This window comes from Carassius gibelio, chromosome B2 (genome assembly GCF_023724105.1).
Source record: "Carassius gibelio isolate Cgi1373 ecotype wild population from Czech Republic chromosome B2, carGib1.2-hapl.c, whole genome shotgun sequence".
Taxonomy (NCBI): domain Eukaryota; kingdom Metazoa; phylum Chordata; class Actinopteri; order Cypriniformes; family Cyprinidae; genus Carassius; species Carassius gibelio.
The window spans coordinates 30,800,581-30,828,385 of NC_068397.1; the positions used below are offsets into that span (position 1 = coordinate 30,800,581).

Genomic DNA, 27,805 nt, shown 5'->3' on the forward strand with positions numbered 1-27,805 from the left:
GCTCACCTGCTGCAGCTTCCGGTTGCGGATCTTAGGCTTCTGGCAGGTGAAGTAGTCGAATAACGCCGAATCGGTGAACATGCTAATCAGGTATCCCTGCACCTCCGGGGGTCCGGCACACACCGGCATCTTCCCGTCGAAGTTTAAGGTGCGCCTGCGCTGCAGGATCCACAGCAGACGACAGTCGCAGGACAGCGGGTTCCCGTCCACACGGAGCGTCTCCAGGCTGTTGACCGAGTGGAAGGAGCTCTCCTCCAGAGTCACCAGGTCATTGTTGGACAAGTTCAGGACTCGAATCTGACGCAGACCCCCCAGAGCATGAGGCTCCACGGTGAGCAGGTTGGTGCTGACCATGTGCAGCTCCTTCAGTCTGAAGAACAAGGACAGAATTATCACGATTTACAAACCATACATCAATGGAAAGTTAATTCAGACCGGAACTAACTGTTGATGAATTTGACACGTTAAAGTTATGTAATCCTGACAAACACTCTTTCCCCATTTAAGCAGATGAAGCCGTACTTGCATCTTTAGAGATTTGCAAACTCTAAAGATGCAGTTAAACAAATAAACCAGACGTAAACCGGCCTGATGAGGTCGTGAAAGGCCCAGGACTCGAGCGTGGAGATAGGGTTGTAAGAGAGGTTCAGGGCCGTCAGGTAAGCCAGGTTCCTGAAGGAGGCCGACGGCACCGAGCTGATGTTGGTGTTGGTGATGAAGAGCCAGGACAGATTGAGACCCTGGAAGCTCAGCGGAGAGATGTACTCCAGGTACGGCCAGCTGTCGATCTCCAGGCCTCTCAGCGCAGACAGCTTGCGGAAGTTCTGGTCCTCGAGGGCCGAGATGCTGAGGTGCCGCAGTCGCAGGGTCACGAGGTTACGCAGGTAAGACAGAGTCTGGCCGGATACAGACGTCAGGTTGCATCTCTCGATGGTCAGATCTTCCAGACCGATCAGTCCGGAGAAAGCCTTGTGAGAGATGTAGACCAGATCATTGTCACCCACCTGGAAAACGAAGACAGAATCATTGTTATGACTGCAATCAATAGGATTTATATTTTAGATTTCTACTTGGGGGAAGTATCCCTTTAAAGGTACTAACCTCTAAGTTCTTGAGACTGCGCAGATCCTGGAAGGTGTAGTCCAGCAGGATGACGATCTTGTTCTCACTCAGGTCCAGTGTGGTGAGGTTGGCCAGCCGTGCGAAGGCTCCCATGGGCACGAGCTTCAGCTGGTTTCCTCTGAGTCTCAGCGTCCGCAGGGCTTGCAGGCTGGCGAAAGCGTTGGGCTCCAGCGTGTTGATCAGGTTCTCGCTCAGATCCAGCTCCTCCAGATGCGGGTACGGAGCCAGGTCTCCCGGAGCCACCCAACGCAAGCGGTTCCGGCTCAGATCCAGCTGTCTGGTCTCTGTCGGGATGCCCTCTGGGACGCCGGATAGACGCTTGCGCTGGCAGGACACGGAGCGGAGCTGTGCTGCACAGTCACAGCGAGGAGGGCAGCCTGCGCACAGGACGGCCGTCAGGGCCAGAACCAGAACCAGCCACTGAAGCCGGCCCAGGCCCCATAATGAAGCCATGAGCCTCCCTCCACTTCACTCTACACACCTGACAATGAGAGAGAGAGAGAGAGAGAGAGAGAGAGAGAGAGAGAGAGAAAATAAGGACAGAGAGAGACAGAGAGAGAGAGATTGTTATTTTTATTTAATTAAATTAAATAATTTAATTTATTTATAACTAAATAACTTTCTCCTTTGTTACATTAGTGGTGTAATTTTATTGTGTATTTTACACGTCTAAAATGCTTTGGCAATAATGTAACACAAATGCATGCCAATAAAGCAAGTAGAGAGAGTGAGAAAGATGAAAATGCTATAACAACTAACAGTAACAACATGCTAATCATGTTATAAATAGGCTAGCAGCACGCTAATCATGGCAAAAACATCCTAATCATCCTTCCAACATGTAAAAAATTGATAGCCTGAATGCATTGTAAGTCGCTTTGGATAAAACATCTGCTAAATGCATAGATTTAATTTAACAACATGCTTATCATGCTAGCAACTTGCTAATCATGCCAAAAACATCCTTATCATGCTACCAACATATTAACAACATGCTTATCATGCTAACAATGCACTAATCATGCTACCAACATGTTAACAACATGTTTATCATGCTAACAACACACTAATCATGACAAAAACATCCTAATCATGCTACCAACATGTTAACAACATGTTTATCATGCTAACAATGCGCTAATCATGCTACCAACATGTTAACAACATGTTTATCATGCTAACAACATGTTTATCATGCTAACAACACACTAATCATGACAAAAACATCCTAATCATTCTACCAACATGTTAACAACATGCTAATCATGCTAACAATGCACTAATCATGCTACCAACATGTTAACAACATGTTTATCATGCTAACAACACACTAATCATGACAAAAACATCCTAATCATGCTACCAACATATTAACAACATGCTTATCATGCTAACAATGCACTAATCATGCTAACAACATGTTAACAACATGTTTATCATGCTAACAACACACTAATCATGACAAAAACATCCTAATCATGCTACCAACATGTTAACAACATGCTAATCATGCTAACAATGCGCTAATCATTCTACCAACATGTTAACAACATGTTTATCATGTTAACAATGCACTAATCATGACAAAAACAAACTAATGATGCTACCAACATGTTAACAACATGCTAATCATGCCAAAGACATCCTAATCATGCTACCAATATTTACAAAATGCTTATTATGCTAGCAACGCGTTTATAATGTAAAAAATAATTCTAATCATGCTAGCAACATGTTAACAACATGCTCATCATGCTAGCCACATGCTTATCACGTTAAAACATGCTGGCAACATGGTAACAACATGTTAAATCATGGTAGTAATATCTAAACCTCCTTCAACCCTTCAAGCTAGGCTTTCTCAAGGCAACGACAAAGTTTGTTCACAAACTTTACTCATCTACAGTAGTTGCATATGACTGTCTAATGCAATGACATTCAGACTTTTTTAATAAGTACGCCTGAAGTGTCTAAATGATTTCCAATGATGCCAACCTAAAAACACACAAATGTTGTTTTGAATAGCCTCAAGTTGTGTTGTGCACAACATGCTAATTTCTCGGCTTGCTGCACTCGTTCGTTAATCTGATCACATAATCGCAGCAGGCCTGAGGATGTGCCTAGAAACCCGTCCCTGAAATGCCCATAAAAACTCAGTGAGGCCAAGCACCAACTGAATGCAAGTGGATGATTATACATGACCTCGATTACATAAAAGTGGTTAATATATGGCATGCCAGCAGTTTTTCATTTCCATATAGAGACGAATTGACGCAACTGACTGTAAAAGCCAACAGCGCATACTAATACAGTGTTTATAATCCTCACTTGTTCTGATAATAGGACAGACTGCTGATGAACTGCACTTGGCTAGTTATATAACACTAATGCAAGGGTGAAAAACGCCACAAGAAGAAGTAAGTAAAGACTCACAACAATGACTGTGTCACAGGTTAGTATAAACGGAGTCATTCAGATCCCAATACAGTCTGGAACATGTTTCTTATTTTCTAGGTCGCACAGTGTCAGTTTCAGGCACAGGCTTCAAAATCAAAACTTAGTTCATTTACATCCTGGTCTTTTATTTCCTATGAATCACTTACAGTATGTTCGCTTTCATAGTTCACCTCTAAAATGACCTTCCTTTTAGATGAAATCATCAAAACCTCTCCGTCTTCAAAACTCAGTTCTGTGATATTCACATCTTTCATGAGTGCATCGACACAGCAAATCAAAAACATTCATAAAATGCATTCATAAATCAAACACATTTATAAATCAATATATATATTTACTTTATGAGTTACATGACTTGAGACATTAAGTTTTGTTTTAATGAAAAAAAGAGATTGAAATTAATTGGCTTTACACATAGAAGAAGAAATAAATACCAGTGGGGTCAGAAAATATCATCTTAATTTAAAGCAAAATATTACTTTTTCTTGTTTTAACCATAAACTAGGAACATTATTCAGAAAGCAAGACTTAACATTTTCATTCATTTTGCTTTTGAATTAAATCCAACATCATTTTTTTATCATAACATAAACGTCAACTGAAATACACACACACACACACACACACTTAAATTTTACTATATTTTACAAAAGCACAAACATTTCACCTTTAGTTAAAATTAAAACAGAAAATATAGAAATAAAACTGATTCAAAATATTAATATAAATTAGTACCCCTCTATTGAAAAGACTGATTTTGCTGTAAGTGAGATAAATTCCCGAGTGAACAAGGTGTATATATCAGCTGTCTGTATTTCATCAGGTTATTTGGTATCAGCCGGAGTGTGTGCTAATAAATGACATGACTGCAGTTTGTTTTTCGGCACTGGCATGCACTTAAAGGTTGAGTCAGTGGGCGCAGAGCCACTGCGCTTGGATTACGAAGTCAGGATTTCAGCCAAGAACATCTCATCTTCACGCCGGCCAAAGACAAACAGTGTGTGGGTCTGGACGGAGCTCAGCAGGTCTTTCAATCGCATTAAACCTCCATCTGATGCACTTACAGAGGATACAGGGCGGAGGGAGATATTCCTCTGATGCCATAATAGATGTTAACAAAATCATAAATCAAATAATGGAAAAGAAAATCTAGTATTTACAGTAACTGGTTGTTTGGAATGAAATACCGGCTTTAGACGTACCTGGAAAAAATTAAGCCCGCTCCAAATTGTATTTACTTTTTGTACGTAATAATGATTTATTTCTACATTCAATAATGATTTTGTCAGTGTATATGAAAGATTAAGCATTAGATGCATGCATAATTCAATGCAATTATTATTTGAGAAATAATGTTCGGATTTTTTTATTTAATTGTGTTGGGGGGGGGGGATTGTCACATTTTTAACAGTTAAAAAGTACAAAAAAACACTCAAGGTTTATTTTTCAGACTGGAACAGAAGGTCAAATCAAGCTCGCTGCATCGTGGGATGAAATACTGCAGCAAAAAAAAAAAAAAAATATATATATATATATATATATATATATATATATATATATATATCTTATACAAAATCAATGCAGGGTTATAAAGATATGTCTTCTAATGCAAACACACACAGAGCAGCTGATGGTGGTTTTATCAATGACACAAATGCAGATCTAATGCATTGCATTATCAGCGCTTTGATTTATTTTTTATAGAAAACCAAACCACCAATCCATCTGATGCCTTTAATTCAGCAGTATATTAAACTCATGTATATATATAGACATAGATACACACACACACACGCACACACACACACATTCATATATACATATACATAATAATAGAGTCATAAATGCTAATTCAATAATATAATAATTTTACATTACTAATTAAATTTTTTTACATTAAGATCAAGTTCAGCCAAAAATGTTTCCTTAAAAAAAAAAAAAAAAAAATTGAGAAGTCTGTTATGTGATGACTGCCCACATGCACGACTTCTGACCAGAGCAAAGTCTTGGAGAAACAGATGGAAAAGCGTTCGTGAAAGAAACGCTGATCCTGTCGGTGGAGTTCAGTTCTCTGGACGTTTAGAGAAATGTTTTTCTTAACTCTGTTCACGTCCTAAGAATAGAGCGGTTTATCAGAGTCTCGCAGCTTCAGCGAATGTGTTTACAAGCCCAGAAACACACGCTTCAGTTTGTTCATTAGTCGAACTCAGAACAAAGTCTCACGACTAATGAATTCACTGCAGACAATGGGGAGGAGTTTGTGTTAACAGAGGAGATAATAAAGCTTAGTTAGATCGAGAAACACTAACTTTGGACTGACATGGAACTGAATGTTTGCATTGAGAGGGATTTTCTGGACGTATGAAGGACTTTTGGTGTGATGTGACTGATATCTGAGTGAGTGGGGTCAAAGGTTAAAGAGCTTTAGAGAGTGAGACAGTACATTCAGTGTTGAGGCAATAAAAAAAAAAAGATAAAATAAATATAAACCAAATAGAATAAATAAAACAAATGTAAATAACACACACACACACACACACACATATATATATTTATATAAAATAAATAAAAAATACAATAAATGAAAATAAAAAAAAAACATTTATAAAATATAATTTTAAAATAAATATAAAAAACAAATAAAATCAAAATTAATATCAAACAATGAAAATTAACTAATTAAAACAAAACAATTACTTTACAAATATGAATGAAAATAAAAATAAAAAATGAATAAAAATATAACAACATAATAAAAAAACAATTATATAGAAAATATAAAAATAAATAAATATAATACATATTGTTATAATAAGTTAAACACACCATTAGTGTAATGAGAGAACACATTTCAGTGTTTTTCAGTGATTTCAGAGCTGGCCATTAAGTGTTTTTCACAGGACTTCACAACCTGATATACAGCTCAAGCAATATGAACATCTGTTATGATCCACAATATGTTTCTCACAATAAATCGCTGGTTTAAATGATTTTAGGGTGAGCATGTGACTGAATTTCGTAGTTTTGTTCCTAAAAAACTGATCCGAAAGCAGTCCTCTTCCTCAGACGGTGGATCAGCGGAGGAGAGTGTGTCTCACCGCTCATAACACACGGCCCCGGGGCCCGGAGCCCATGACCACACACACAGAGAGCCATCAGTCTCAGAGAAACACGAGATGCCAAACAAGCAGAAACAGAGTGAGCCGTGTTTCTGCTGACATTACCATAGCTCTGATGCTGATATAATGAAAAAATAATAAACAAATAAATAATAAAATATTCAAAAAGTAAAGAAAATAATAATTTAAAATTAACAAATAAATCATAAAATATTAACAAATTTAAACATAAAATGAAAAAATATATTTAATGAAAAAATAATAAACAAATAAATCATAAAATATTAACAAATAAAAAAAAACATATATATAATTTAAAAATAATAAACAAAGTTAAAAATAAAAATGAAAAATATAAATATAATTTAAAAATAATAAACAAATAAATAATAAAATATTTAAAAAGTAAAAAAAATTATTTAAAATTAACAAATAAATCATAAAATATTAACAAAGTTAAAAATAAAAATGAAAAATAGATATAATTTTAAAATAATAAACAAATAAAACAAAATATTAACAGTTAAAATAAAAATAAAAAAGTATATACAATTTCAATAGAATAAACAGATAAATTATAAAATATTAACAAAAGTTTAAAATAAAAATGAAAAAGTATACATAATTTAAAAATAATAAACCAATAAATTATAAAATATTAAAATAGATAACAATAAATACATACAGATATTTAAAAATAATAATAAATAAATAATGATAAATAATGTCATCATTTAAATAGTGTAATAATAATAATAATAAATGTAAAAAATTTAAACCATTTGAAAATAAAAATTATGGGATAAAACAATAGAAAAATACATATAAATACATATAAATATAAAATAAAAATTAATGTCCAGAAATTTTTTTCCCCACAAAAATATTGAGCAGCACAACTGTGTTCAACACTGATGATAATAATAAATGTTTCTTGAGCAGTAAATCATCATATTTTCATGATTTCTGAAGATCATGTGACACTGAAGACTGGAGGAATGATGCTGAAAATACAGCGGAGCATCACAGAAATACATTACACTTTAACACAGATTCACACAGAAAACAGCAAGTTTAAGTATGTATAATATGAAACATTTTGTCCTGTATTTTTTCCACTCATCTTTCTCTGTTAAAGATTTCTATCCAGCTCGTGTCACAGATACTGAATCTCTCTGAGCAGAGTCACTATTGCAGCACAAGATGAATAAAATAATAATCCGGCAGAAGCAAACAGAATCTGTAACCATCTGAACACAGTCTTCACGAGACGGCACGACTGAGCTCGCTCTGTTTGGGGGAAATAAATCGCGTTCAGATCCAGTTTCTCCTGCAGGTCTCTAATGGATTGTGACAAGCTCTTCCCTGAGAGCGTCCTGTGCTCCCTAAAGAGACAAATAACCCTCTGTGTGTTCACTGTGCAGGTTAGTGCACTTCAAAGGGAACATGATGTCCTTACGGGACCTTACCACACACACACACACACACACACACACACACACACACACACACACACCTGTCCTTGGTTTAGTCAAACAAACCTAATTTCACAGAAGGAATTTTTCTTTCACTTCAGTTCATGAAGTGATACTAGAATAAACAACTATTTTAAATAAAAGTCATATTTTGTACTGAATATAGGTCTGTGATAGATTAATACTCAATCAGTTTAAATAAAAAATAAATGCATGCACTATATAATAATTATAATTAAATTAATTATCAATAAAAATATTAAATAAAAAAATTAAGTATTCCAAAGTTACAAATTAATAATAAATATATAAAAAAAGAAATGACACGTAAAAATTGCAAACTAATAAAAAAAAATATTTTTAAAATACAACAAATTTTTGTATAAATTAACTGTTATTAATTAAATATTAATAACAATACAATTAGCATAAAAAAAATGTATATACCTTTTTCATGTAATAATTAGGCAATTAAAAAAAGTAATAATTAGAAATTAATAATCAATAAGAATATTTTAACTGCAAATATTAAAAATAATAAAAAATTATATATATACGTTGTAAAAACTGCAAATACAAAACAAATATTTTTAAATAACAATTTGTACAAAATAAACACACTAATATTAAATAAAAAAATGTAATATTAATAAAAATACAAAATATTAATACCCCCAAACACCCCCCCCCCCCCCACACACACACACAAACACACAAATGACATATCATACCATTTTTTGTTTTGTTGTTTTATTTGATTGCACATTAGGCATTCAGGACTCGGTTCTGTTGTTAGTTTTGTGTATGGTATTTGTATGAATTAGACTAGACTGTGAAAACACACTCTTCTTAATTATGAATCTGTGTATGTGCGTCAGACATACTGTGCTGCTGCAAAAGACTACAAGTGTTTCGTCAGTAGTCTCAGTAGAAAATGCACACACACACACACACACACACACTTTCACATGTTTCACTGCAGGCCTCCTGCGCTCTGCATGGTTTGTGAAGATGTTTGAATGGATTCATTGATTCTGGACTGCAGCGTTTCTACAGTCACTTCCTGTCTGTGTGGAATCAGCAGCACGCTCACTTCACATTCACTCCACAGATTCATAAACGCTCGTCCTCTGCTGACCTGCTTCGATTAGTGCGCATGTGTGCAAACAACACAACATCTGTGCATCATTAGGATGGGAACTTTAGCACCTTACATTACAGTTCTGGGGAACACAAGTCACCACCCAAATGTAAAACAATTCTCGATCTTGCTTTTTTTCTGGATGATAAATGACTTTACTGAATTTGAATAGCAAAATTATTTGGATTTTTTATTAAAATTGTTTAAATAATTGAAAATTATTTTTTAAATAAATAAATAAATAATCAATAAAAAAATTTAAACCATAATTTCAAATAAATCAATAAATATATTCTTAAAATTAATTACAAATATATACATTAAAAATAAAATATTTATTGCGTTTGTACAGTTTCACAAATCTGAAAACTGAAAACACCTACTAAAAATGAAGTTTTTAGTAATTTAGTAAAATGAAAATTTAATTACAAATAAAAAACTTAAAAAAAACCCGAAGTCAAATAAAAATTAAGTCAATGTAAAATTAGAACAAATTTATAAATAAAAACACCTGCTAAAATTATCTAAACAAAATTAAATTATTTTAAAATAAAATAAAAAATGGTAAATTAAATAAATACAATAAATAAATAAATACACCACAGTAAAGTCAAATTATTTTTAGTAATAAGAAGTATAAATTTACTTGGAAATGAGGATTCTATAATTCTGCTGCATTATAAATAAACAAGAAAGAAAATAATTAGATCTAAAAAAAAAATCTCAATTCAAGATGTACGCTGAAATGTATGTTTATAAAGTTGCTTCTCATTTTGTTTTAAGCAGGTTTCGATATTTTAACTAAGAAACAAGACAAAAGGACTGATTCAGAAACTGATTTTAAATGAGTCTATTATAGAAACATTATAATGTCTGAAAACATCAAACGGTTGCTCACCAAAACTGCATTCACTGCATCAAATATAGTGTAAAAATAGTGAAATATTATCACAATTTAAATCTGCTTTTTCTGTGTGAATCTGTGTTAAAATATAATTTATTTCTGTGATGCTCCGCTGTATTTTCAGCATCATTCCTCCAGTCTTCAGAGTCACATGATCTTCAGAAATCAGAATAATATGATGATTTACTGCTCAAGAAACATCTCTGATTATTATCAATGTTGGAAACAGTCGTGCTAGATGATATTTTTGTGGAAACCGTGATGCATTTTCTTTTTCAGGTTTCACAGATGAACAGAAAGTCCAAAAGAACAGCATTTATTAGAAATAGAAATGTTGTGTAAGATTATAAAATGTCTTTACTGTCAATGATTTAAGATGCACTTTGTCAGGCTCTTACAGACCCCAAACCTTTCTAAATTACATTTTAAAATATATTCAGATCCAGTTATCTGAAATTGAGATAATGTACTGTATTTTTGATCAAATAAATACAGACACCTGATTAACAATTATCAACATTATTCATTCATCTGTTTGTATGCATTTGACACTTTCTGAATGTTTATGTTATTTTTATTTTTATACATTCACACAGTTTTTGTGCTTTAGAATTGCATTGTGTTTCCACTTAAATTTTAGTTAAAGTTTTAGTTATTTTTCATTAGCTTTAAGTTTATCAATTATATACATTTTGTTTTGTTTGTTTGTTTACTTTTACTTATTTTAGCACTCCGCATTAAACTAAAACAAAGTGAGAAATGTCTTGGCAACCAGACTTAATAAAATGCATGTATATTATATTTTTTTTCAAGTAACAATGTCTTAAAGGGTTCTTATTGAATATAATCACTCAGAACTCCAGCATTATTCAATTATTATTATTCAAGGCATGCAGACGCTTCTTCATCAGACCAAACTAACACAAGATGCAGACTCCCAAAGCTATTTCTTTGAATAAACTCTCATAAATATTTCAGCGTGCCGACACACTTTAAATAAAGAGTGAGTTTGGATAAATAACGCTGGTGTCTCTTTACTATAATTGAGTGGTCAGGCGGATAAAAGAGAGAAAACCCTGAAGTCAGAGAGACAGAGACTGTGTGTTTGGAGGAGAAGAGAAAACACACTTCTGCATGAAGCGTTCGTTTCTGAATCATGTGCTCGACTGTGCATTAAAGCAGTCAAAGACTCTCACTCACATCTGATCAGAAACTATACTCCAGCACAGATTCAATGCACCTGCTCCGAAGAAAACAAAAAGTGTTGAAACTTTTCTCTTAGAAACTGCTGACAGATTTCACAAATGGTAACATGTTGAATTGTTGAAATAGTACTAATATTTTCTTGCACTTACTCCAGAAATCAATAATAAACAGTGCTATTTCAATATCACTGGGATATTGTTATGGTTTTTAATCAGATATTAAATTAGTTTTGGTTTTTATATTTTCAGTTATTTTAAATTTAAGTGTGAATAATTGTATTTTTTTATGAATTTATTACTGTATTGCATTGACATCAAGTTATAATGCTTTTGGAAAATGGGATATATATTATAGTAAATTTTAGGTCAACAATTAGTTGTGAGCATATAATTTTGTATTATTTTTAGCCTATTTTTTTATCCATTTGTCTTTTTTTTCCATTAATTTCTATATCCGTTTTAGTTATTTTTGTACATCTGGTTATTTGAATGAAAATGTGAAATGTTGTATATGAAATAAAGTTACATTTTTTAATTTTATTTGAGTTAAAAGTTACTGAAATATACTCTGAAATACACAGACAATATAAAACAAATCATTATATCACAAAACAATTGAAAATATAATGAAATGTCATGTTGTTATCAATAAACGCAAACCTAATGAAAAGGGAGCACAGTTACATGAACTGAATGTGAAATGTATTTATGTATGTAATATGAAAAATATGAAATATGAAAACAAACAAACAAACTTCACAGAAAGAGTTAAAGGAAGAAAAATGCAATGGAAAATAAAATAAATGCATTTTATCCCTAATTTATGATAATTCATTATACTCTTTTCAACATTTCATTATGTATTCAGTTTCTTTTTTTTTTTGTTGCATAAAAATATATTTATTCATTCTTACATTTTGTGCACTTTCACTTATTGCAAAATTGCATCATGCATGAAATGATTTCATATATTGATTTATTTTATATTGTTTTCAAGGTGCATTTCATTTCACATTTTATTAGGTTTGCCATTTTGATGAGTATTTTTCCTGTATTCAATTATTCCTGAGCTAAAAATAAATCTGATCACTATAAGAATCAAAATGTTCAAATGTAACAAATACAGTAAAATACATTTTAAAATGTTTGAAACAAGTTTCCCGCACCGTTCTGAGAGGGGGTTCAGCGAAAAATCGGCAGCTGTCAGCAGGAAGTGGCTGTCACTGGCAGCAGGAAGTGGCTGCCAATAAAACCGGATGGCAGCTGTCGCTAATACCCGGAAATTGGAGGAGGCTGCCAGCCGCAACAAGACAAATAAATAATTATATACACTTACGATTATGTTTAATACTTTTTAAAATAAGTATAAATGTCAGTATTGTATATTATTTGATTTAAAATATTGATCAAATATAAACAAAGAAATAAGATCATTTTGCTAAACGTTAATTTCCAGCTGAACGTTTATGCATGCATGTATCATTGTTTGTGTGAAATAAAACAATTTATATACGAGAGTGGCACTTACTGGGTGTATGTTGTATATTTATTATAGGCTATATACACAAATGACTGAAAAGAGAGAAGTCTCAGAGACCTTTATTTAAAATCATAATTTGCGGTTATATTTGTAGTATTTCAAGAAACAACTATATATATGTAGTATAAAGTAGCTGTTAAATTTGTAACTGGGTTAGTAAGTTGTCAAAGTCAGTGCTTTACAATGTAAACAGTACAAAATATATCCAGTAAGCAAGCAGACTAAAATATCAATCAGAATCACTAACAACAATCCAGAGGTATTTTCAAGACTCTTAGATCAGAACTGATGAGGTATACAGAGTTATTTCTCCAGCATCTTGCACCAATCACTGTAAAACCCAGGGTGGATGTGCATCTCCCCTCATTTTCCTCTTGCAACATGGTCAAGTCAAGCATCGTTTATTTATATAGTGCTTTTAATAATACAGATCAAAGCAAAGCAACTTTACAATATTAAATAGAAAAATAGTGTGTCAGTCAATAACGCAGAAGGACATTAGTAAACTCAGTTTGTAGTCAGTTTAAAAGACAGTTTATCATTCAATTCAGTGATGTCATCCTTCAGCTCGGTTCAGTTTAAATAGTATCTGTGGAATCGTTTGCAATCATGTCAATGATATCACTGTAAATGAAGTGACCACAACGAAGCAAGCCAGAGGCGACAAGGAACCAAAACTCCACCGGTGACAAAATGGAGAAAAAAAACAAGGTCTTTACAGGGGATCTGTATCTGGGGCTCTAGTTGTCCTGGTCTTCGCTGTCTTTCAGGGCTGTAGAGGTCCTTTCTAGGTGCGATCCACCATCTGGTCTGGATACGTACTCTATCCGGGTGACTGCAGTGACCTTCGAATAAGAAAGGAACAGATTAATATAATTGAAGATGTTAATATCTATACGATGTTTGATAGGGAGCCAGTACAGGGTTTACAGAACTGGGCTAATCCAGTCATACTTCCTGAACTCTAGCTGCTGCATTTTATTATTCATAAGAAAATGGTGACTTTAATACCTAAATTGCTTTATTAACAGTAGACATGCATGCACAGCCATATTAATGATTATTCCCATTGCATCTTGTCATGTACAGAGCAGTGATTACATTTTCATGCATAATTTGCACACCTGGTAAGCAGTTGTTGTAAACCTCGTCGCAGTGTCTGCAGGGTGTACATTTTGTTGAATTCCTGACATGGCTCAGACTTGTTCTCCATTTTGTTCCACCTGTATATTGAGATGAGGAGCATGAAAACAGCATTATTACAAAAGATAAACATTCAGACATGGCAACTGAGAAATGTAATGTTATGGCACCTTTTTAAACCTCTAATCAAATATGTAAAAGAAAATACACTGTCAAGCTAGCTGAATTCTGCCCTCTTTCGAAAGGAGTCTGTATACAGTACAGCAGACTTCTGAATTTGGAACAAACCAAAGACAGACTTAGTAATGTAGCATCACCCCTCCTCCAGGATCACGTAAAGAAGAATTTCCAACAGGACAGCATCTGGCAACTATTGGGTATTACAAAAAAAAAAAAAAAAGGTGTCAGTGCCATGGTTTTGTCTCAAGATGCACATCAGTAATGTTTTTTGTTTTTTTTTCTAAATGCATGTTTACAAAAGCTACTTCAATGTTCTAAATTTAACTACAGCCTAATCCTGGCTTAATCCAAGCCCTGTCTATGAAACTAGACCTAAAAGTTATAAGGAATTATGAACTGGTCCATTATATTTTGTATAGATAATAAAAAATAAAAATTGTTTTGCATTCACATGCTTACAACTTCAACTGGTACACAGAACAGTTCTGCACATGCATAGTATTAGAGAAAACACACCTCAATAGTGCAAAAAAAAAAAAAAACTCTTAAGTTAATGTATTTCACACAATCTCCTGAAAGACTTAACATGCAAAAATATATGGTTAGTGTTGCACATTTATCTTCTATCATTCCAGTCAAACAACATTCTTTTATATTATTCAATAGACTGTTAACACGCTAACAAACGTTAATATTTAATGGTACCTCAAACGTAATTTGAAGTTAATGGTAGGCCCCTAACGAGGTACACAAACAACGTTGCTACCACTAATTAGATTTCATTGAACAATTAAACCAAAGTAGGCACCAAGTCTACCAAGTCGTTCACCAAGATAACAATTAAAATCAAACTTACAACGCAAAAAAACATTAATTACTCCGATGACCAATTTCTGAACTTACCATTTGATCAATCGCAACCATTACTGAAGCGTTTGGGTGCAGTTATATCTGATTGGTTGCGCCCACGTTGGTCGATACTGATTGGCTCCCACCGAATGGCAGGTCCCGCCTACCATCCGGCTGTCAGTTACTGCCTTCCGGCTGCCAGTTACTGCCTTCCGGCTGTCAATGGCAGCCACTTCCTGCTGCCAGCTGCCGATTTTTTATCTGAACCCCTGCTGACCGTTCTTCACTAAATGAACACTAAAAGATTTAATGATGATAATCCTCTTTCTATATTTTATTTAAAGTAAGTTTTGTGTGGTTTTGGTTTGTGAGGAACAGGCTGAAGTGTAAGGCACATGAGGGTGAGTAAGTGTGTACTGTCTCTTTAAGAAAGCCTGTTTGTGTGTTACTGTCACTTTTCTCTTTCCCAGACTGCTCCAGATCCTCTTCTCCTTCATCTGTGACTCATGAATTTATGATGGGACTCAAAACCCAGCTCTGATTCTACTTCTTTGTCCCCTTCACACATGCCGGTGGTCCCCAATAAATAATTCAACACTTTTTTACTCAAAAATTATGAACACGGAGTCTGTTGATTGTGCTTTTTGAGCTATTTTAACTTGTTGTTTTGCAAACCAAGGCTGCATTTATTTGATAAAAAATTCAGTAAAATCAGTAATATTATGAAATAGTATTACAATTTAAAAAACATTCTTTCAATGTGAATAAATTGTAACAATTAATTTATTTCTGTGATGCAAATCTGATTTTTCAGCATCGTTCCTCCAGTGTACAGTGTCACATGATCTTCAGAAATCATTAAAATATATTAACACTACCACGTCCAATAAATAAGACATGCAATAAATTTGCATTTGCATTTATTTGTCATTAAAAACATTATAAGTGACTGAAATACCATCGAAAGTAGGCCTTAAAATTAAGAAAAATAATAATAACTCATGAGATAATAAAACAAATCAATATAATCACAAAACAATTGAATGGATGTTGAAATCAATAAAAATAAACTTAATGAAAATGGATTTTAGATCAATAAATTGGATGTTAAATGTATTCATTTATGTAACATAAAAAAATTATAAACGCCTTGAAATGAAAAAAAAAAAAAGTCACTGCCTCGAGGGATATAAAGATATAAAAAGCATGCATTTAAATGGTTAAAGGGAAGAAAACTTGAATGGAAAATAAAATAAATGCATTTGATGCCAAATGTAAAATGATTCATTGTATTCTTTTCAACATTTCATTATGCATTCATTTATTTTGTGATATATTTATTTGTTTCGTATTATTTTAAGGTGTATTTCTTTTTCAGATTCGTTTCATGTTGCATAAAAATTAATCTATTTGTTTATTCATTCTTAAAATCCTTGCACTTTCTTTTATTTCAAAACTTCATCATGCATTTAATTATTTAATATATTGATTTATTTTTAAACTGTTTTTAAGGTGCATTTCACTTCATATTTTATTAGGTGTGCCATTTTGAAAAGTATCTTAAGTTGTATTTCACATCCTTTTTCATGTTAGATGAACAAATAAATGTATTTCATCATGTCTTATGTATGCTGACATTCATTGTATATTTTTAAATGTATTGCACCATTCCATGATGTGTATGTCCTCTTTCGTTTCACCCAAAACTCCTGTTGCCATAGTAATTCACTGTAGCACCGTCTTTGATGAATCTCTGTCAAAACGACACGCAAATGCTCAACGTTACAACATGTGCAACACACACACACACACACACACTCATCTACAGCTTAGTTGAGAGTTTGACCCTCATTTGCATTTCTCAGAGCGCATTAGAGATTGCTTCAGAAAATCAGAAATATTCGTGACAGTGTTTTGCTCCGCTTTGAGTGACAGAGATTAATTAGCCAAACAATGACTGTTAGAATATCACCATCTGCTTCCTCGAGCAAGAACTGTAGAGGACCAGCGTGTGCAGAGTCTCTTCTGCTCATCGAAGCTGCATTTATTTGACCCAAAATACTGTAAACCAGCTGTTTTCTGTGTGAATCTGTGTTAAAGTGTAATGTATTTCTGTGATGCTCCGCTGTATTTCCAGCATCATTCCTCCAGTCTTCAGTGTCACATGATCTTCAGAAATCAGAATAATGATTCAAGAAACATTTCTGGTTATTAGCAATGTTAAACACACTCGTGCTGCACAATATTTTTGTGGCTAAAGGTACAAAACAGGCCTATATTGACATTATATCAGTTAATTATATTAGTATAATTCTGACAAACACGTTGTTTTTTACCATATATTTTACAGATTTATTTTTTTACAGTATGCTGATTCCAAAAACAGTGTCTGTTTTGCTGGAGCACATCACACTTTCTCACTAAATATGATGCATTTCATTGTTTTTGCATTTACAGTCAAGTGCGGACGGATGAAGTCTTGTATTCTCCCTAATTTTCTTAAGGGATTTGTATTTGTTTATATTTTGTTTCCTTATTCTTTTTATAACCGTATTCTCTTCATTATTTGATTTTTGTAGGGTTTAATAAAGAAAAATAGATAAGTGATATCTGTTTCTTAGTCGAGGTCTGAATCAAATGATTCACGATTCGCGATCTGCGCTTCAAAGTCCCATCGGAATAATGATTCGCAAATAATAGTTTTAGATCGGGACATCGGGTCATCAAGCATACAGTTAGCGAAAAGATTCGCAAACCCGATCTGAAGAGCCGAACTAAATCAAATGATTCGCTGTTCTGAATCAAATGATTCGCGATCCGACTGGAGCGAATCGAAACAGTGAATCTTTTTGCGAGTTTCATTTGGGAGTTTCGAAAAGCTCAGTTTCACCCATTACTATACGTGCATGTTAAAATCATTACAGGCAATCTCGACATCTGCTCTTCTTCTTTTTTTTTTTTGATAGTGAATCACTTTAACTGAATGATCGAAGTCACGAGTTTGAATCAATAGGAGCGCTTCCAGCATGAATGACTCACTCAAATTGAATCGGTTTGAATCGGAGTTCACATCTTCTGTGGGTTTTTTTTTTTTTTTTTGCACATCGAAATAAAAATAAAAATAATATTTCTGACTTTTTCCTCTCACAATTCTTTTTTCTCATTAATGTATTTTGTTAATGAGTTTCGAGATTTAAACTCACAATTCTAAAATTCTCAAATGTATTACAGAATTGCTAGAAACATTTTTTATTTATTTTTGCTATTACTTTTTTTAATCCCATGACATAAATAAGCTTCCATTTAGCTATTCATAATTAAACGACACATCTTAAATTCTTATTTTTGTATACTTTTTTAAACTTTTGACATTTCACTGCTTTTGTTACTTTGATAGGTGCATTAAAGCAGATACATGCATATAGTGTGAGGTATTTTGTGAAAAGACTATGTGATGAAAACTTTTTATTGATTTTATAAACTCAACATCAAATTAGGTAACATTATGCCTCATTAGCAAAACTTAGAAAAATTGTGAAACAAGTTTGTCACATGACCTCATCACGTTCAATACAGATGTTTAAAGGAAGCTTGTGTACACACACACACAAACAATTCAGTTTTTTCTTGAGTCCAAATAGCTTGCAAGCTCAACATCATCATCATCAGCTGCAATATTTACAATCAAATCAATCACAGCATCCAAAAAATAACACAAAGTCTCGAGTTTCATGAAAGAATGGCAAGTCATTTTGATAAGAGGCCAGAATATCAGCCTTTCTAACACTGGCCGAGCTATTTCAGGGCAGTAATCAAACTTTAATCAATTTAATAAATCTTTCAGACATAAACCCTGGATTCGAGCCGTAACATGAACATGGCTCTGTAATTTCCTCTGCATCGATCGAGTCCCACACAGAAGCTGCCTGCTTGATCTGGAAATCATTCATTAAAATATTGATAAGAGTCATATGACAGAGTGAGATTGTGTTCAGATTGACGGCCGAGCAGAGGACGAGGGTCATTTACGCCTCACATCTGTTTCAGAATCAAAAAGAAAAAAACCCTCATGTCTAATAAATGAGACACAGAATCTCTAAGAATATAAAACTTCATCTGCCAAACGCATCTTTAAATAGATGTAAGAACTGTGCAGGGACTGGTTTAATGGAGAGAAGCATTGGATTCTGTGAGGAAATGTGTTTGATCTGAATCAGACGCTCTGGGTTAAAGCAGGTTCAGATGAGGTTTAGAGAGCAGCTTTCTCTCATCAGGACCGGCTCAGTCCTGCAGAACACAGAGCTGAAGAACCGGAACCGGAACTACAGAAGTTACTGCTGTTCAGAGAATTCAACACACGCACTGCATCCTGGGAAATGAAGTCTATCCATTCTATCATCCATCAGTCATTCTATCCATCCATCCATCTAACCTTCCATCCATCATTCTATCATCTATCTATCCATCCATCCATCCATTTATCGTTCTATCATTTATCCATTCATCATTTTATCTATCATCGCTTTATCCATTTATCCATCTATTCATCTGTCATTTTATCCATCCATCGTTTTATCATCTATCTTTCTCTCTATCCATCTATCCATCCCACTTTCTATCTATCCATTCATCGTTCTATCATTTCTCCATCCATCCGTCCATCCATCTTTCTATCTATCCATCCATTGCTCTATCCATCCATCATTCTATCCATCATCCATCTATCCATCCATCCAACTTTCTATCTATCTATCCAGTCATCATTCTATTATTTATCCATCCATCCACTCATCTTTCTATCTATCCATTCATCGTTCTATCATTTATGTATTCATCCATCCATCTTCTATCTATCATTCATCGTTCTATCATTTCTCCATCCATCTGTCCATCCATCTTTCTATCTATCCATCAATTGCTCTATCCATCCATCATTCTATCCATCATCCATCTATCCATCCACCCAACTTTCTATCTATCCATCCATTCATCGTTCTATTATTCATCCATCCATCCACTTATCTTTCTATCTATCCATTCATCGTTCTATCATTTATATATGCATCCATCCATCTTCTATCTATCATCCATTGTTCTATCCATTTATCCACCTATCATTCTATCATCATCCATCTTTCTATCTATCCATCCATCACCCACCATTCTGTCCATTTATCCATCCATCAATTGTTTTATCCATTTACCATCTATTGTTCTATCACTCATCATTCTATCCATCTATCTATCTATCTATCTATCTCCTTACACTGCAATCTCAGATTCAGTTTTCTACGTCAAATCAAATTCACGTTATACTCAGGAATTGAGCTTTAATTTACAAAGTTTTCTCAATTCAGTTCTGCATTTCGAGGCAAACTCATGTAACTCATGAAAACTGATGTAAGCGGATCCGAAGCGGATCCAATCACCAATCACTGATGTAATTATCTGCTAAACGAGTACAGCCGTCCTCCACCACGTCCAGAAGAGATGAACCGTGATTACAGTTTCCACCACAAGGTCAGTTTATATTTGTCTTTGGCTTGAGCGGGAAACCTGCAGGACTTCCTGTGTTGAACGGACATGCAATCTTTCTTCTTAATGAAGTTAAGAGGCTTTGGGCTTCACTGATATGACTGCAATTCAATTAATCCTTCAGTATTAAATCTGGCTTCCTCGTTGTTCATCATTCATGTCTGCGGTGTTGAGCAAAAGATTGGGAAAAAACTCTCCTCAAGTTCATCAAAGATGCATTTATTTGATGAAAAAAAAGCAGCTGTTTTCTGATTATTATCAATGTTGAACACAGTTGTGCTGACCAGTATTTATGTTGAAACTGTCATGCATTTTATTTTTCAGGATTCACAGATGAACAGAAAGTCAAACTCTTTAACAAGCACACTTTTAAACTGGCTAATATTCCTCTCTTGTGGTCTATTAGTCTGAGTTTTTACAAAATGACTCATGATTCATAAAGCCGCTCTCTCTTCATCTCATCAGTCAGATATCAGACCGTCTCTGTCTTATAATAGAAATCTCATAATTCTACATGTCAGTTCTATTATTCTGGCATGAATTCTAATGAGACGAGGGTGTCAGAGGAGCCGCTACAGAATCACACTGTTGTTCATGCATTTCTATAAATACACATAAAACTGTTTTATCATAAACAACAGCAGCTCAGATTTCAGCGGCATGAGATTCAGCTCTTTTTTGGTGAAAAGGGATTAGAGAAAACAGTTGAAAACGCTTAAATTAAAATGTTACTTTTAAATGTTACATTTTTTATTTGTGTAATGCTTGTTAAATGAGCTTAAATGTTAATATTGAGCTCTAATAGTAAATATTGTAAATTATGCTGTTTTCACCCATGGGTGTTCTTGCATCGTAATAAATGTATATATTTTGATTTCTGTTGCCTCAAGTAATTCTGTGTGGGATTTTTTTTATCTCCAGCCTTTTTTAAGACAACAATAACTAGACTAAAATATTTGTTAAAAATAAGTTTTTAAATATTTAAAACCAAAAATGTAAATAAAATATAAAATAAATAAAAGAAATTATTAATTAATTAAAATTAAACTTACTTTTTAAACTTAAAAATATATTTTTTATATATATTTCATTATTATTATTATAAAAAATATTTGATTTGTTTACATGCATGCCATCTGACATAACAGAAATATTAACATGTGAAAATTATATTCAATTAATTAAATCATAAAACAATAAATTAACTAAATTTTCTTTAAATATCTAAATATTCTATAAATATTCTAAAAAATATTTTTTTTTTTTGTTAACATGCACATTATATGAGAACAACTGACATTAGACAAATAGGGAAATTCCGTGTCAATTTTTCTAACAGTTTTTATTTTTTATTTTACATAGTGATGATAGCCAAAATATTAAATGTGACGGGTGAATATTTACGGAGTAATCCTCTATTCTGTAGATGGGAGTTGTTTTTAAAATGAGATAATTAAATAAATTATAAAATTGAAATAAATGTGCCTAGACAGGAAATGCATCAAACATGCTAAAGGCAAAAAGCAAAAACATGCATCTTTTTACCTATTTAAGGAATCAATGATGGTGTCGTTTAGAGTTAAAGGATGTTTGTTCAAGCTCAATAATAACACAGCTCATTTAAAATTCAATATATGTCTAATGTATGCAAATGAGTGCTTAATCACAAGCAAGCAACCTGCATAAAAACCTCTGCAGTCTAATCAGCACAAGCAATGCATTTATTCTAATTCACTAGTTTAATTATAATCATCAACCCAGTGGACCGGCTCATTCAGACATAATCAAGATGATTTTGTCTGATTCCTTTGGTCTTTCGCTTGATTAGGGCATAAATTAACTGGGCAGTGTGAAGGAGCAATACGGTTTGATTCAAAAGGACACGGAAACAGACATGCTAACATGCACGTCATGTATCTTATCATAGCTGGATTTCTCTTTCTATCTCTCCATCCCCCATCTTTCTCGCCGTTGTGGCCGGTTTAAACCCCTCATTGCCCTGGGCAACACGATAACGCGCCTGTCAAAAACACTTTCCGTTATAATGGCCTGGCTTGTGAACGAGGAAGAGGCAGAAAACACGCTGTGCATGCACACACACACACACACACACACGCTCATATCTCGCATACTGTGTTTGCATGATTTCAATGCACAGAATATAAATGCATATATTTCTGATTTGATATGTGCAAGCTATGTTCCTAAACCTAACAATGCACACATCCTTCACAGAGAACTTAAATCATGTTTGATAAAACAGAGTTGTTTGCTTTTTCTGACTTTAGAAAATACTCAGACTCCAGTAAATAAAAAATATATACATTTTGACGATTTACGCCATATTGAAATTCCAATATCTCTGGAACTGAACCATATGGGGCTGTGAAAATAAAGATATCCAAAGAAAAGTTTGTTCAGACCCAATGTCTAAAAGGGCTTTAAGATATCTTTAATACTTCTTGAGTTACAAGCATGCAAACTTTGGAGAAAAAACTTGAAAAGTGCTCTTTCCTCATTTTTGGATGGTCACCATTGGCATATAACACAACAAAGATTGCTGAAGTCAACAGATTTTACTAACAGATCTAACAATCTCTGTGTAAAAGTAAGATTACAATTCTGCCATCTTTCTGAAGTCTTTTTTAACCCTGTGTAATCTGACTCTGACCCCCATCTACAAAACAGTGGATTACTCAGTACATATTCATCCAAGACATTTAATATTTTGGCTTTCATCACTATACAAGTTTATCTTTCTTTTTTTTTTTAAATGAGTAAAATCTAAAATGTGAGTGGGGAAAGTTTCTGAAATTTGGTTGATTTGACCCAGAATGACCCAATAGTGTATTAAGTCATTTTTGCTGGATCTGTGTGAAAAGGGATTGTTGCAAACTTTTCTAAAACGCAGTTTAGCACATTGTTGTCATGTAAAAGCACTCTGCTGCAAACAACGACTGCATGCCAGAAAACAGACTGCTTTTCTTTTTATTTGAGCAGAATATCTCAATAGAGATCATATATTTTTTTCAGGTCAACAGCATTTTTTCCATAATACAGAGAGAGCGAGTGCATGCTTGGCAAAGTAAACCACTGGCAACAAAATCTATCAATTTATGAAAAAAGAAATCTGAAATCTGGCAACCACAACCTTGAAATCTTGTAGAAGATTCACGCCAATGCAAGATGCCAAAGTCTGATTAAAATGAAACTTTATCAGGATAAATAACCAGCAGAAGAGCCGAGTGTGTTTAATAATTCAACAGAAGGAGAACTAGCCTTAACATGCATCTCCAGAAGAGATCTCAACAATATCTCACATGGTGCTGAACATCTCAAAAATATCTCAACATGAACTCTAACGTTTCTCATCAGATGATCAGAGCAGCTACTCCTTCTGAATAACAACTATCAACAGCACAAAGAGAAATATTAGGAAATATGAGACTGAATAGTTCTTAAAGCACTCATTTTACTTGACTGAGCTCATTGTGTAGTCATCGTAAATCATGCTGTTAATGCCAAGTTGATTTTATTGATATATATATTTGTGCAAATGCTTTAAATTCAGTTCCACTGACTGATAACACAACGGTAAATCCAGAGGAACCGGACGGACTCAATTAAAACTTTAAAAGTAAAAAGAAAAGAGAAAATATACAAATATGTCTAACATAAAATATCAACACTATCAAAGATCAAAAACACACAACAAAATAATTCAAACTGAAGCGAAAACAGAAAATAGACATTCAAAATATTGATAAATATAATATACATATTTAAAAATATATAAAATACTACAAAATCACTACGAATACATTTAATTAGAAACAGAAAATATGAAAATAAAACTAATTTAAATAATAGATATTAAATAATACTTAATAAAATGACAAAAACAACAAAATTAGTCATCTAAATAAATTAACTATATATAAATAAATAAAAAAACTGAAACTAAAATCTTAACTAAAATTAAATTTCTGGAAACTATGAATATTTGAATAAACTTTGATATATAAACTGGACTTTAAAAAAAACACACAAGACATTTTCAGGCACTTTTAGTCTTTTTAATGTTCATATTTCATCTTTTTGAAGTACTTTACTTTTTATTGTTTGCAAATCAGTTCTCTGTTGATATCAGTGCATTGCCATGTCAAGCGAGTGTAGGAATTAATTTGAAATAAAATCTGGTCTTAAAATATGCAAATGGCGATGATTTCTGTCGTGTGGTGTGTGTTTTCTTTTGTTCAGATTTCTAGAAACATTATTTTTTCTTTATCTGTTCATGCCAACTGAGTCAACCTGATACAACTGGTGTTTATCTTTTATTTTTCTTGGCAAATTCGTGCAAAATGATGCAAACCCTTCCTCCACATTATTTGTTGCTGTCAATGCATTGCCATTTACACGAGTTTGTGTAAAAATTCATTTTGAGTCAATCTGTTCATGAAACATGCTCCAAGCGACCACCTTCTGTCTTGGAGCATGCATTTGCTTTTATTCAGTTTTCTAGAAATCAGAATTTTTCCAGAATAAGCCGATTGAGTCAAAATGTGATACAAACATTTAGAAAACTATTTTAAACACATTTACTGGCGCGCTTTCTGATTTCTATTCAGAACTACAATAAAGATGGCAGAAGTGCAGACAAAAACAATAATGATTTTTCTACTTAGTATTTTTGTCTTGTTTTGTAGAACAATTATCTAAACATTCTTGAATCAAGATCTTTAGTTTTACAATACTTCACAGGTAAAACGACTTAAGATTTTAACTGTTTCTTTAAAAAAAAGAGATCAAAATGTTTTAAGATTTACTTTAGCCTTTGAATAAAGATTACTTTCCCTACCACATGAACAGATATTCATGCTCATTTCAGGCAAAAACTAACAAGACTTTGGTCGTTTTACCTGTCACTTAAATGCATCTTGATTCAGAAATGTTTCGATATTTGCATTAGAAAACAAGACTAGTGCAGGTCAGGATGAGCCACACTAAACTTTCAGTGAGTGCTCCTCGACACGTGCACGCGCAGAGCAAAACCTCAACTAGTGATGCATGAGCGTAGTGTTCGCATCCCACGCGCTCCACAGGTCTCGCGACTCCAGGGTTCACCTGTGTGTGTGTGTGTGTGTGTGTGTGTGTGTGTGTGTGTGTGGTACACTCACCCAGGTCTGGAGTGTGTCCTCATCTGTCTCCTGTCTCCGTCTCCTCGCGTCTGTCCATAAGTCACACGGACGCGTCCATACGTGTCCTCAAGCCCGAGTGTGTGTGTGTGTGTGTGTGTGTTTGCCTCTCAGGCATCAGAAACGCCGACACACACACAGTCTCTCTCTCCTCCTTGCGCGCACGATCAGAGATGCTCTTCCAGAGAGAGCTCTCACGCGCGCGCGTGCATGTGTCTTTGTGTGTGTGTCTGAGAGAGAGAGAGAGAGAGAGACAGAACACACACTAGCGCTGTCTCGACTCTCTCTGTCTCTGTCTCGGTCTCTATCTGCTGCTCAGGGCTCAGGGAGCGACGCGCAAGTGCAACACTGGAGCAAAAACGCAGCGCGGATAAGGGATTGTGGACAAATGATAGCTTATTTCTTACAATTTGTTCTACTCCAGGACCATAACCACTATAGGCACTGAGGGGGACAAGTTCCCCCTAATAATTAGAAATGGCCAATCTGTCACTTTATTGCTGAAAGAGAACAAGATAAGATGCAAATCATTTAATATTAGTGCCTCTAGCAGCCTAGTGCCTAAACAAATTCAATAACAAAAAAAACAACAACAAAAAATCAAATCATTTCTAATTTCTCTCTCTTTTTTTAAGTAGAAAATCTAATGTCCAGAAGGCCGTCACCCTCATTTTCACAATTCATGCTTTTCTACTGGACATTTTCACAAGATATATTTTTAATGTTTTGATAACATGTCATAAAAAACATTTCCACTTGCATCACTTTGAATGGTGCATGGTGGGAAAGGATATGCATGTTTCTGCTGTTACTGTAATAATTAATCATTAGTGCACATTATTTTAAAGTAAATGATATGTCATCAAAATATAATATCTCTAAAGTCAGATTTCAGAGGTTTGTTTTTGGATTGATAAAATGTCCATTTCCATTGTGATCTTTATCCATATAATGACAGTCCAAACTAAACAGTTTGGTTACCAACATTCTTCAAAATATCTTCTTTTATGTTCCACAAAGGAAAAAAAAGTCATGTTTAAAAAAAACAAAAAAAAAACGAAATAATGCAGAATTAAAAAAAAAATAATATTCCTTTAATGTTAACTATTAGTCATATAGTGGTCAAATATTTAATATTTAGCCATTGTTTTAGGCCACTTTTATGCAACTTTTTACCAAAAGTTAACAGCAATTTAATGCTGACTAACTTTATTCATTCAATAAATAATACTAAACATTTAATAAATAAATAAATAAATTAGTGTAAAAAAAAACTAACTTTTGGGGGTTCGATTCCCCGGGAACACATGATATGTAAAAATTGATAGCCTGAATGCACTGTAAGTTGCTTTGGATGAAAGCGTCTGCTAAATGCATACATTTAAATTTAAAAAAGAAAGAAGCTTTACTACTGGCGACGTTTCCTTCAGATGATGTGGGTTGCAAATGTTTTTTAATGCTGAATTTAAAACAACATAAATGCATGTTTGGAAGAGCTCATAACGTCTCAGATTTTGTGTATGTAACAGAGGCACACAATGAGTCTGTGAGGGAGTTTCGCTGAGTTAACATTGTAACTGGATTTCACTTCAGCAGTCACTAAAAGCATCCAGGTCCTCGTCTGTAAATCCATTCAAATCATTTCAAAAGGCAAACTGAAGTAAAAGCTTTAGCACCGTCTTCAGCTCTTACTGACCAGACTGAGCAAAGGAAAAGGTCTTGCAAACCATAAAATGTGTTAACCTTCATTCCCTTCCTTCAGTGTGTCGGTATGGTTTTCAAATTTAGAAAACATTTCTGTTTAAAAAATATCTACCCTTAAATCAAGATACATTTACTGAAGATGCAAAATGAACATGAAGTCTTGTTTTCTGAGAAAGGGATCAAAATGAAGTGAGTTTCTGATTAAAACCAGATAAAATATCTAAGGGTAGAAGAAT

General features: G+C 33.7%; 1 protein-coding gene across 1 annotated transcript in view; it reads right to left on the reverse strand.

Moving 5' to 3' along the window:
* The window catches only part of LOC127950366 (leucine-rich repeat and immunoglobulin-like domain-containing nogo receptor-interacting protein 3), a 32,440-nt gene extending 6,355 nt beyond the window's left edge, over positions 1 to 26,085 (reverse strand). The window contains exons 1-4 of the mRNA XM_052547363.1: positions 25,848 to 26,085; positions 1,102 to 1,603; positions 589 to 1,004; positions 7 to 370 (exon numbers count right to left, since the gene is read on the reverse strand). Of these exons, the coding sequence (XP_052403323.1) occupies positions 7 to 370; positions 589 to 1,004; positions 1,102 to 1,575 (1,254 nt within the window). The 5' untranslated portion in view covers positions 1,576 to 1,603; positions 25,848 to 26,085. The remainder of the gene's footprint in view (positions 1 to 6; positions 371 to 588; positions 1,005 to 1,101; positions 1,604 to 25,847) is intronic.
* Between the last annotated feature and the right edge of the window lie 1,720 nt (positions 26,086 to 27,805).